The 12518-nt window shown below is 41.5% G+C and overlaps 1 protein-coding gene across 1 annotated transcript in view; it reads right to left on the bottom strand.

The window, feature by feature from the left end:
* The window catches only part of LOC104157268 (ribosomal protein S6 kinase alpha-2-like), a gene marked incomplete at both ends in the record, with an annotated part of 80537 nt that overhangs the window by 160 nt on the left and 67859 nt on the right, over nt 1-12518 (bottom strand). Inside the window, 2 exons of the mRNA XM_009694550.1 lie at nt 1666-1796; nt 6302-6404. Coding sequence (XP_009692852.1) covers nt 1666-1796; nt 6302-6404 — 234 coding nt within the window. The remainder of the gene's footprint in view (nt 1-1665; nt 1797-6301; nt 6405-12518) is intronic.

Below are 12518 nucleotides of genomic sequence, written 5' to 3'. Positions count from 1 at the left end.
AGGGAAAGACAAAAGAAACAAGGTCATCAGGACATGGGTATGTAAAAGCAAGGATTAGCCTCATCTTAATAAAGGAAATGCTTGATCTCATCTCCTTCACAGGGCTCTCTCGTCTTTAGAAGTTTTTCCAAGTCTGAAGTTCTTAAATGAGCGTGTCCCCTCCTTTTTTACCTTTTTCCAGTCTGTAAGGTGGAGTTGTCCATGTAGAAGTAATGGCAAAAAAGCAGTGATTTTCTAAACTATTTATGGAAGGCAGACAATCACCTCCTATTAGAAATTCACAGGAAACTGTGGGCCCAAATCCCCTGACAAACCTGCATATGTTGACAATAATAAACTTATTTCTAATTACTAAGGGGCCAGATCACTTATAAACTATTCATAGCTTGATAGTCTTCAAAACAGATAGTCCACATATGAGCTGTGCCTCCAGACCACTGGAGGTCTTGTACAGGATACATTTAATTATGATTTCTATGTGAGAGAAAAGTTACTATTTTAAGCCAACCTAATTTAATAAAATATATTACTAGTGAAAATAGTAGGAAAACACTTTAAAATTTCTATTTTTATTTATTGAATGGTACAGAAAGAACTACGGCATCATGAGTTCATATGTCCTTTGGAAAATGTCTGGGCAGGTGGATTGGTTCGATGGTGAAACTCAAATCTGAAGCCTTGCTGCAAATTCTATCCCAGGACTCAAGAAATGACCAGCAGCTCTAAAAATCCTCTAGAATCCTCTGTCTAAAAATGTGACCTCACTAGCAAAGTCCACACAGAACCTACTAAATTACAAGACATGCAGGTGTTAACATTCAATACATTTTTACAAAGCATACCATAGGGATATATATATATATATATAAAATTTCTGGGGTGTAATTGCCTGGGTAACATTTCACTTACTGTTGCATAAGAGAATCTTTAAGAATATGACATATTCCACCGCAAATTATTCAAATAGGGATGAAAACCTATGAAAACCACAGGCAGGGGCTGTCCCCTTGAGGCATGTACACCTCTGGCTACGGGTAGGAGTTCTTTCTCCCGATTGACTGTTCCTCTGCTATATCGAGCCATTTGTAGCAATTTATTTCTGGTTTAAATTACAATAACTGGAGAGCATGCTGTAGGGGAATGGCAGCAAAGAACCAAGTGTCTGGCAAGGGTCCTTCCCCCGTCAAGCCGCTCTGGGTTATGTGAGTACACCCAGGCTCGGGCTAATAGCAACAGGAACACGGTGGCCTCTTACACCCAGGAGCTTGGGCTCCGTGTCCGTGGAAGTCTACAGCAGTAGTTCATTAAGCCCCTTTGCCAACACAGACTGTACCATATAATCCAAGACAAAACTGTTCAGAATGACCTGCATTCCCTGAAAAAAACAACATTTCATTACCTGCCCGGTATGCCCAACTGCAGTAGTGTTTCAGGTATTCAGAAGTACTTTTCGTTTAAGTTGTGAGGCTGTGGAGAATGTGAACTTAAAGATAAAAGCCTTTGGGAAAAAATTCTCATTTTCCATCTCCTACATGCTGCATGTAAACACCTCCTACCTACACTGGGTAGCTGTGAAATACCAGAGAGAAGGCTAAGGCAGTTTAAATACACTACACACATACATATCTGCCCAACAAATGTGAAGTGTAACATCAGCATCGGTACCTGCACAATTGGGTGAACGGTGATTTTGTGCACATCTTGCTGTGCAGGCTCCTGCACCAAGTTAGAGGCAACGAAGCTGAACCCTCTGAAAAGATGATGAGCATTGGCACTTGGAGGAACACCTGGGGAATCTGTAGGAGAAGGAAGAAAATGGCCTCATGAGCTGCACAAAAGATCAGAAAGGATCAGCACAGCACCTGCAACAGACAAAGTCACCTCTGCCAGTCAACAGCAGATCCTGCTAAACTGGCAGACACAGGTGAGTATAATTCACCTCCATATGAAGGTCTTGGTGTGCCTTCTCCATCCCCTTCCTCTGGATCTGAACAGTGCAGGGGTATTGTTTGTAAGCATCGCTCCTCTTGGATACAGAGGGGTTTTTTTCCCAGTGCATGCTCATTTTTAGGGAAAGCACTGCCTGTGCCAGGAGTCCGCACAGAGAGAGAAGGCACAGGACGGTGAGGACAGGACAACGGATGTTTCAACTAATCTTCATGGAGATTTTCTCCCCATTCGTTCCCCTGATGTGGCAAATCCAGGGGAGGAATGGCTGGAGTTGAAAAAGCCATGAATTATTCTACCTTTGGAATGAAATAACTAGAGAGCAGTTCCTAGTACCTGCACCACCGCTCAGTAGGAGAAATAGCATGCCAAAGCAAGAAGAGAAGAATTGCACTTCACTTAAAATTCTGAAAAGCGTTAAAAAGATCTTTCTCCCCAGTGTCTGTTTTGTCCCAGGTATTTTCATCAACAAGAAAGAGCTGCATTGCAAACCATTCCTTGGTAGCTGGGTAGCTAGCTGGGGATTATAAAACCTATGGTACTAAAATTTGCTCACCTTTTATTTGTTCTTTTTTGGGGGTTGTTTTTTTTCCTCCCCTCTCCTTCACATTTCCTCCAGTGCTACATGTGATTTACCATGGCAAAGTTACAGAGCTAAACTTCCTTTAGAAAGCTATCTCCTTGTAGGAAGTGTGTAAAAACCCAATTTCACTAGAGTGAAGAAAATATATCCCCCACTGGACCTTATACCTGACTCACCTGCCTACACCATCAGCACCACCCGTTAGTGCGTAGGTCAATGGCGTGGAAGACTGAGTATTGCTTGAAGTCCTGAAAATATGCGAGAATGTATTTCCTTGTGTGGACATTCCCTGTATAAATCTACTGGTCAAATGAACGGAGGATCTGAAGCCAGAATATGGTAAAAACAAATTATCTGCTTGGAAATAAATAGAACTGAGACTGCAGCTAATTCTGTATCTCATTACAAAGCCACCTCAGCCTTGACAGGAGTCAGAAATAAGCACAGCAAGTCAGACCTCGCTGCAAAGTACGTGGAGAAGCTTGTCTTTTGGTAAAATGACGTGGGCTATTTGTTTATCTCAGGGTATTGATGGGCACTCTCCTTGCAAATACATGGATGAATCACACCAGACCTCTTGCATCACTGGATGCTTCTTACAATGGCATACATACAACAGTGATTTTCCAAGAGGGATTAATTAAGAGGAAAGAATGTTTGTTTTAAAAAAGGAATGACAATAATTCAAACCTGAACGCTCTCGAACTTCAAAAAAGTGTGATTCAGCTCTAAAACGTAAGTGCTAGGTCATCTCTGTTTAAAAATAACTGTTCCTTCATAATTCACTGCCAATCTCTTTATCAAACACTGTAGAAGAACTACTGATTATTTGGTGTTCAGTATTAAATATTCATCACTACCAAGTGATATGCCCATCATACAAATTAAATGTCAAACCACCTGTGTTAAGTGCAAGATTATGTTTAAATCATGTTAATTAACTGATAGCTATGAAACCTAAATAATTTTCCTAGTCTTGATAAATCCAGAATAATTTCATATGTCTGAATTAGACCCACTTGCAAACACCAATCTTGTATAATGGTTATCTTTCTCCCTGTGAAAGTCACAATGCTTTGTCCCACTAGAGCATCTAACTTTACAGGATTTTCAAAGGCTTCATAAATCTTAAGTAATTTACTTCACTGTGCTTCCCTGGGGTTAGCAAACGTTATTATCTTATTTGCAGAGGAGGATATTTAGATACTTCAGGTGCAATTTTACATGTTTTTTTTCTCAGCAGCAAAGCCAGCCTAATACATCCCTGCTGGTTACAGCACGCTGCCCCATCACTTACAACTGTATAAGCATTTGTAGACTGAAATCTAAGTTGGAGCACAAGAATCATCTTGGTTTCATCCTCGTTCAAATCATCATTTATAACCTGGATTGCTTCAGTCTCCTACTCCATGTGAGGAGCTGAGTCAGCACAAATGCGATGTGGGTCCACAGTGGTGGACTTGGGAAACAAGTGGCCACAAAAAGTGACTCCAACTCAGACACATTCCTGAGAAAAAGTGGTGTGAAATTGTACCCATAGAGATGAACTGTCAATGTCAGAAACCACATCTTTGGCACACTCAGAGCTGAGATTAGGAATCCGCAGAACGCTGTTTCAACCTCCAGGCTAAAGAGATTTTCTGGGATACATCAAATCACTGGACTGGCAAGTTACCGGATCCAAAACTTTGATATAAACCTGTTTCCAGGCAGAACAACTCATTCATAAAGACAGACTGCAAAATGACTGTACATATCTGTGCCCCCTCCTTGGTAATATCTTTCTGACAGCTTCACTAAAACACTACTGCATTGTCATCATGAAACGGGAATTACTGCACTGCTTTCTGTCTGGGTACGTTCTCAGTAACAGGGTAAGTTTGCGTAGGGCTTATGTCACAACAGAAAAAACGCAAAATAAAAAAGATTCTTGTTTGATTCCACTGGCAATATGAGCCAGTATTAAATACTTGTGATGTTCTCCCCTTCTGGTTGACCCAACCAGTCCATAGTCAGGGGCTGCAAAATATGCTGCCAGTCTCCAAGGGCTTTTCTATCCCTCTGGGAGTGTAAAGTATTCACACTTCCAATTACACCCTTTTTGAAATGACGGGGTTTGATTCTCAGGCCACTTTCCGTAACAGCATGAAGCAGAATTGAGGCAGGCCATCGCCCCACCCCAGCCACCACCCCAAGACAAACTTTCCAAGTGAGTGTCTTGCATGAGATATAAAATTGAATTAGGTAACAGTAGTAATGTGCAGAGTGTAAAATACAACCCTGGGCATCAGCACATGCATGAAGTACAAGGGTTTTCATGCCAGTACAACCAACGAAATGTGAAATTCCAGAGCAATCCAGACTCTCAGTGCTTTTCTGAGGCTTTCCAGGGCAGCACCAGCCTTCACTTCTCTCAAGATCAGACTAACTTGCAGTCTCCAATATTTCAGAGAAATTAGTTCCTTTGAAACCTGACTTAAAGCTAAAATCAAGGGTGTGAAATGTCTGGTATCCAAAGATCATTTGTTTCCATGCAGTGGGACAGGAATATCAGAACATGACTAACGTGCTGGAGAGAGGTGGAGGTTTCAGTTGCACCCAAATAACCAAAGTATAATATTTTTCTAGTTTGTGAAAGTCGGCACGTCCTTGCCAAAAAAACTAGGAACCAAGACTGATAAAAGATTTTGAGTAGACATCACTATTTCATACCCCATGAGAGGAGGTTTGAGCCAGGCTTTGAATAGAGGTTTGGGCTAGTTTTAAGAAGGCGGCTGAAGGTCATGATGAGCTTGAATGAAACCTACAGGAAACCTCAGCTCCGATTCACGTGCTATAATGCAGGCATTTTTGTCATGAAAGCTCAGATCTTTTACTCTCACTGCAACAGTTCTGGGGCAATTTGAGGGTTGAAGCTTGAGACCTTATAGTTGGTCATTGCAACAATACTATGTGATATTTACAGTGCTGACCATCTTCAAAATGTTTTACAAACAACAGCTAATTAAATTTTTACATTTTAGAATGTATAAATAGGTACTTCTTTACTCAGGAATATCATAGGCAGAAATGTAACGTAGCTTATCCATGCCTACCTAGCAAGAGGCGACATTATAACTGGGATTACCACTCTGAGGTTACTGATATTCTTGCTTTCAATTAAAAGAGTGGAAAGATAGTGTTTTGTGCAACAATTATGTTTATACATATACTGCACAAAGTGTGATATTCCTGCTAGGAAATAGAAAGTATAGGAACGACATTCTAACTGAAGGATTTTCTAAATATTGTGGGCGAATTTCCTGTTGGCATAACTCTGCCGGTCTGAGAACTTGATGATTCTTCATTACTGTTAACCACGTATTAACTTCCAGCAGTCCATAGTTTATGATATTTCATGATTAAAGAAAACACCTATGGGATATATAATTATATACTAAGTTGCAGAGATGCAAAGTTCTTTGAAGCTGAGGTAATTTAAAATAGTTAAATTCAGCTAATGTAAGTAATGATCAGAGTAATAAAATAGCAAATCAATAATTATTTTTCCTATTAAACATGAAATCTATCTTTGCTGAAGAAAAATAAATGTGAAGTTGGTGAAATGCTTGTGAGCTTCTTATCTTGGAAATGCAAAACAGTCTTTGCTTTCTGCTAGATATTGCAAACCCCAGTAATCCCACAGGGGCTCAGGCCATTGGAACGGGGAGGGGAAGGAAGAATGAATTTACTCACCGAAAAGATGCATTACCCACGTGCCACCTTACTAACCTGTGGGGGTCCGAGATGTGAACTCTGGATCAAAATGAAAGGTGTCTTCTGGCCGCCCCACTGCGGGCTTGAAAGGCGGCTTGATTTCTTTCCTGTATAGTTTCTACAAGGAGAAGAAGAGATCACAATCAACAACCACCTGCACACCTTCAGCACCTGCAGATATGCTCCCCTGCTTTGTTCAGGGTGTTCGCTCTCAGCTCTGTGCCATCCTTGCAGGACCAACAAAAAAGACTGACTCCTGCTTGACCGGTTGGCTTAAAACCTGTGCCCTGGACGGTCCCTGTGCTTTTTAGTTACTGGAATCCAGAATATAAACAGAGATGTTTCTGGTAAAATTTTAGCCCGTAGACTGGCACAATGTTCCAGCTGAGGCATCTGGAAATTCACTGGTCTTAAGGCAGGACTGGAACGTGCAATGGTAACGCCAGGGAACTCTGCACGAGTGACTTCAGCAGCGCAGCGATGGCAATCAGCACAAAGAACGGCTAGGGAGCGGTGACGGTTTTAGCATTTATTGTTTGTCAAGAGCTAGCAATATGTTTGACACCCTGCCAGACTGAGCTGAGCAACAGGCCTGGCTGCCTGGTGCTTACAACCTAAACAAGAGACTTGCTCTTTTGGCTCGTCTGGTAAAAGGGAAGGGGCTCACAGCTGAGGATTAGATGAAGGGGATCACCTAACAGTCCCCGTAAATGCATGCTAATACACTGCCTTTATTATCAGGGACTTCACATGGACTCTTTACTCATTCTTAGTGATCTTTAAGAAATTGCTACACCGTGCTCCTTTGCAAGCATTTGCACACACACTCTGGGAGATGAACAAACCGACGTGCAGCGTGTCTGGATCTGATCCAAAGCCTGCAGAGGTTCATGGAAAGAGTCCTATTGATTTCAGCCATCTTTGCATCATCTCTGCTTGAAATGGCCAAAACCGAACACCATGCTGATGGCGGCGTGGGGAACAGAGCTCCAGTTTGACTCCCTGCCCCACGTTTCAGTCCCTAGACTGCATTCCCTTTCTAGCAATGCTTTTGTTCTCAGGTTTCAAAGGGCTGAATTGGTTGCCACAGACAGCATCCAATAATTAACATGTCAGAGCATAAACACAACCTTGCATCCAAACTTTCAAGTCAAGATAAAAGCTGGAGAGTTCAATTTTATGACTGTTTCTAATACGTATTTTCAGGTTAGCTCTTAAAACAACTTCATAATGAGCTGATTTTTCAAAATATTTAATGGCGATTAATACATGCTTGTCCAGCTCTTTGCATGCAGGAAGATTCTTTTTAATTGTGGGTGTTGTGGTGAATGAACTTCCGTAATGTAAAGCATGTGGTCAAACCTAAGATACATACATATCAACATAATTTGAACTAGATTTTGCATAGATAAAAGTTCTTGAGGCAGGACATTCTGTAGCATAGTATTAGCATTAGCATAAAGCATATGTTTGTGGTTGAATTGTGATTCCTTGGAAAAGTGGAATGGTGAGGCTGGAAATGACTCTGCAATAATTAATGGCCATTTCACCATAAAAAGTTCCTGCTTGCGTAAAACTGCTCCGTATCTTCCAAGAGAAAAAGAGATGAATAATTGCTGTGAGCCACAATGGAAAGCCAGTCTTCCAAATAATTAAAAGCCAATTGCAATCTTAAGCAGGAAGTGTCACTCATCAACTGAAAAGTATCAACCTAGTAATTAACATTTATCTTTTTCTGTCTGCACAGAACTTTAAAAGAGAACTCAGCACCTATAGAAGGTTTTTCTGTTGGTAGGATTTCACCTTGAGAAAGCTGTTTGCTTCCAGCTTCCCTTTATTTGTCTTAATTCACAACTGCAGTCCTACCGCAGAAAGCAATACGGTCACACGCACGTGCTTCCTCCTTGAATTAAATGCACCTCTCATCCTGTGAGGTCCAAAAATTGGAAAATGTTTTAAAGTCGTACATCATTCAGGAACTGCACTCTCTTTTGATTATCGTAACCATATTCTCTCTGGCCTCTTAATTCCTCCCCCCATCTGCAGTTTCTTAAGTGCTGTTGGAGCTACATTTGTATTTTGAATCCCTAACCCACATCCTCCGCTACTAGGGAGGGATTTAAGATTCATCATGAGTCACACACCACCTAAAGATGTGTAATCACAAATTCGCTTGCTGGGAGGCCCTGCAAACAAAGAAGTTGCTTGTGCGAGTGAAAGGCACCTCCTGTGAGCGCAAGCCGGATGACTCCCTTTTCCATTTCCTTTTCCACTCGTGATAAAAAATATTTCTGCTGTTTCTGACTAGACAACTAGGAACAGCAAAAAGGAAACTGTCTAAAATGTTGGGTTGTTTCTTTTTTTCCCCCCAAGCTCTTGAATCAGGTAACTAAATGAAATCTTTGAGGAACAAGAACAAGCAGAGTAGTGTCACCTATGGGCCTTCGCATCCCACACTGGCTCCAGCTCTTCGAGTGAGCCACTACAAGCAAAGTCAATTCATTGAAGCACACCAAACCACAGGGCAGCCCAACAGTCAAACACGAAGGCTCGCTGCAGGCAGAATGCTCCTTCCTTTAAAAACCCGCATCCTGTAGACTGCAAAACACAACGTGACGCAAGCTGATCTAAGCAAGCAGTAAGAATCACAGCCGTTGTCTTCTATACACAGAGAACAAATCTCTTGGAGGACTGGAGATCCTTCTGGATTTTCCAAGAGTATTTCTAATTTTAGGTGAAGTGTATTAATCTATTGTGTCTTACCATGGTCCCAAAATTATTTGGGGCTGATGGATCACCTCAATATCTTCCTAACCAGAGAGGCAAATGACATAGCAAGAAGTTTCAAATCTTGTCTTTGACCATTTCTATCAGGCTGTCACATAACTGCTGGTAAAGTTTAAAACAGTTATCTGCATCCCAAGTCATGGTAATCCCGGCACGGTGTGCAGAAGTCACTGGGAGTTCCACCACCTATTTTAATGGGAAGAGGGTCCCAGTTGTCCCAGTCTAAATCCCAGTTTTCATATCCAAATTATTATTTTGGGGCATCTTATTAGGCACTCGAAAGAGACTCTGGATATCTTAGTGCTAACTGGAGCATTTAAATTTCAGGTTGGGTGCTTAAGATCATTACATGTGTGTTATTTTGCACAGGCATAAGAAGCTGAAGATTTTTTTTATCCCATATTGCTTCCACATCCATAAAGGAGAAATGCATTCCTTAGCCCTTAATGGTTTATTGAGAACGCAATTTCTCTCTCTTTCCCAGTAAAGAATAACCCCCCACATCCCACCCTCAGTTTTTTAACCTGGCCACAGCACTGGCTTATCACAGAACTGACTGACAGGTGTCAGGAGTCACTGTGCACCACGCAGGGCTGTTGGATCCCGAGGCTGTGCGGAGGGCATGCATAAACCACAGAATGAGGGGGGTGAACTCCAAGGTGTGAAAGTACTGATTTAGAAATTCACACCTAGATATGTGTCCGTGCTTCTATCTACTTATCAGCCCCTCACACCATTCTGAGACTTTGATAATCAGTACCTTCAGATTAATGAACACCTTTGAATTAACAGAACGCAGCTCTATAGCAGTTTGAGAAACTATGAGCTTCTGTCAACTTCCCTTCTGATTTGGGACAAAAAACTTTTTTTTTTTTTTTTTAAATAACTGATTTTCCCCCAGGTCCCAATGATCTTTTCTTAATGTATGTTGCCAGATCCCCAAGATAAGCTTCATCTGAAGACCTCCTCAGCTGGGACTCAAGGAATACACCAGGGAGACTAGTAACAAGATGCTGCAACATGCATCTGTCTCTTGTTATTTATAAGCAGTTAGTTTTTCATCATCTTTAAAAAAATGCACTCCTAAAAAAACCCAGAGATGTAAATGCCCTGTACATGTGCCTGGCAAATATCAAGGAAAAAAAATGGTTTAATTTAATTAAAAACTATTTAGTCATTTCCTCAACTGAGTTTCTTTTGATGAAGAATTGAATTATTCCTTAGACACCTTCTAGAAATAGAAAGATGCTACCCTCCACAGCGATGTACTTGTAGTGTGAGAATAAACTCCCTTGATACATATACCTGTCATGGAAAATCCAATAAGAAGACAACAGGATGAACTACCTTCTAAAATGTTGTCCTCTCCTAGATTAATGACTCAATGTTATTGCCTGCAAATGATAGAAAAGCTAGCAGAATTCAGACCTTGGGATCAATTCTTGCTGTTGGTAAAAATCTGCAATTAAAGAATTCACATTTTCAGTTTAGTTTGATCTCTGATTAATATTGAAGGAAATAGAAGTTGAGTCCACTTTCTTCCCACTCCTTCCCTCAGCTGTTTTTGACAGTTCATTTTCTAGCATGTCATCTGCTCTAGTTCCAATTTATTCTTTCATCTAAACAAAAACTACAGTTTATAGCCCGCTCCTCCAACTGCAGTCTGCAAAAAGGGATTTCATTTTTCAGTTTCAATGAAAAGGCAGAAACTATGCATGACCTGGAAAGAAGAAACAGTAAAAAAAAAATAAAAATCAGGCACCGGATTGTGCTTTCTCAGATCCAATGACTGAAATCATCTGAGGTCAATTCGGTTTGGATCTGCTTGTCTTAGGTAGCAAAGAGGGTGCAAGGGTAGTAGGCAGGTAAAACTCAGAAGGAGTTGGACATCTAATCTCCTTCCTCTGGATCGCAGCCTTGATCATGAAAGACAGTCCATTCATTTAACAGAGGATCTACTGAATTTGTGTCACAGTGCCTACTAAATGCCTTAGAGCAGTAGGACTGATATTTGCAGAAACCTTCATCTATTTTTCACCCTGGGAAGTGGGAATTTAGGGTTTTGTTGCTGGGTGACAATAGCTGTAAAAACGAGACTCTTACAGAGATTAGCTCACGCCACCATTTAAGTCTGGGCATAAAAACTCTGTGTCAGATTGTCCACAGTTCATTTAGTGCTACTTATACATCAGAAATTAAACCCAGGGTGGTTGGAGATTTGTGCTGAAGAATGGAACCCTGGAACGTGGGAACGGCATCTCGGAAAGGATGGGAGGAGGACAGTCATTCTCTGGCCACACTCCTGTTTTCCAGCATTGCACCTATTGCCTCTGCTGGCAGTGGCCATACGCTCCCCGCACCGCTGGGCTTGGCAGGAGCATCCTCAGCATCGTAACAAGGGGCTTTTTTTTTTTTTTTTTATGCTGCATATGTTGTTTTCACTGTGTTCGCTGCCTTCATCCGAACCAGACACTATGGCTGGTTGCATCTGTTTGAAGACAGTGAAAGATGGGAACCAAGCGGGAAACGACTGCTCCAGCAGGTAAACACTTCAGCAATGGAGACGATAACCAAGCCCCAACCCAAAACCCAAGGGAATAGCTCTGACGTAATCTCTGAAATGAAAGTCCGATTTACACATTTCTGTCTACGGTTCTAATGACTTCATCACTGCGATGTCTAGGCTTCACACACAGCTTGGAAGGAAGCAGCTAACTCACTTCTGGTTTGAATCTTTTTTTTTAAATTAGATGAAGCAACTTGGTGCTTTGTTCCCGGTTATCATGTCACTCTTGTAGGAAAAATCTTGCTTAAAAAAAGACCTGTTTCACACTGGGTTTCTACAAGACACTAACCCGTTCTGACCCTTCGTGATAAGGGGGCACGTGACGGAGGATCATTTTACTGCAGTTGCTGAAAGTTTCTACGCTGTCAGTCACAGCAGTCCTGTCTGTCATAGCAGCCAAGGTAGTACAGAAGCTCTCCAAAAAAGCTTGCCTCTTGTGCTCTGAGGTCTTTATGTTACCAAGGTATAAAATAAATCAATGTCCTGCCTCAGCAATGTTGTTTGCTGACTGCCTGCAAATTGATGTGAGAGATTCTGTATACGTGATGGGAGAACAAAACGAGGGCATCGGGGACTCTTTTCCTGCAACTGTACAGAGATCAGCACCAAACACCTGTGCCTGATCCCTTTCTGTTCTCTGACCCTGCGCTGTTTCTGTCCATGGAGAACACGTTAACGGTTGGATGGATGATCATTGTAAGGCAAAGTCCTGGCTTCAGCTCAGGGCCAGGCTGGCTCACACCGCTCTGAAATGTGTGCAATACTGCTGCTGTAGCTAGATAAGCCTCCCAAGTTCTCCATAAACGATAGTAAAATTAGGATTAAATAAGCAAATATCTTACAAAGATGATAGCTGATCTGTGTAATAATGATCCATCT

The sequence above is a fragment of the Cariama cristata genome, unplaced genomic scaffold (assembly GCF_000690535.1).
Source record: "Cariama cristata isolate BGI_N322 unplaced genomic scaffold, ASM69053v1 scaffold5802, whole genome shotgun sequence".
Taxonomy (NCBI): Eukaryota; Metazoa; Chordata; class Aves; order Cariamiformes; family Cariamidae; genus Cariama; species Cariama cristata.
Note: the sequence above shows the minus strand (reverse complement) of the source record. Positions and strands in the feature narration are given on the sequence as shown.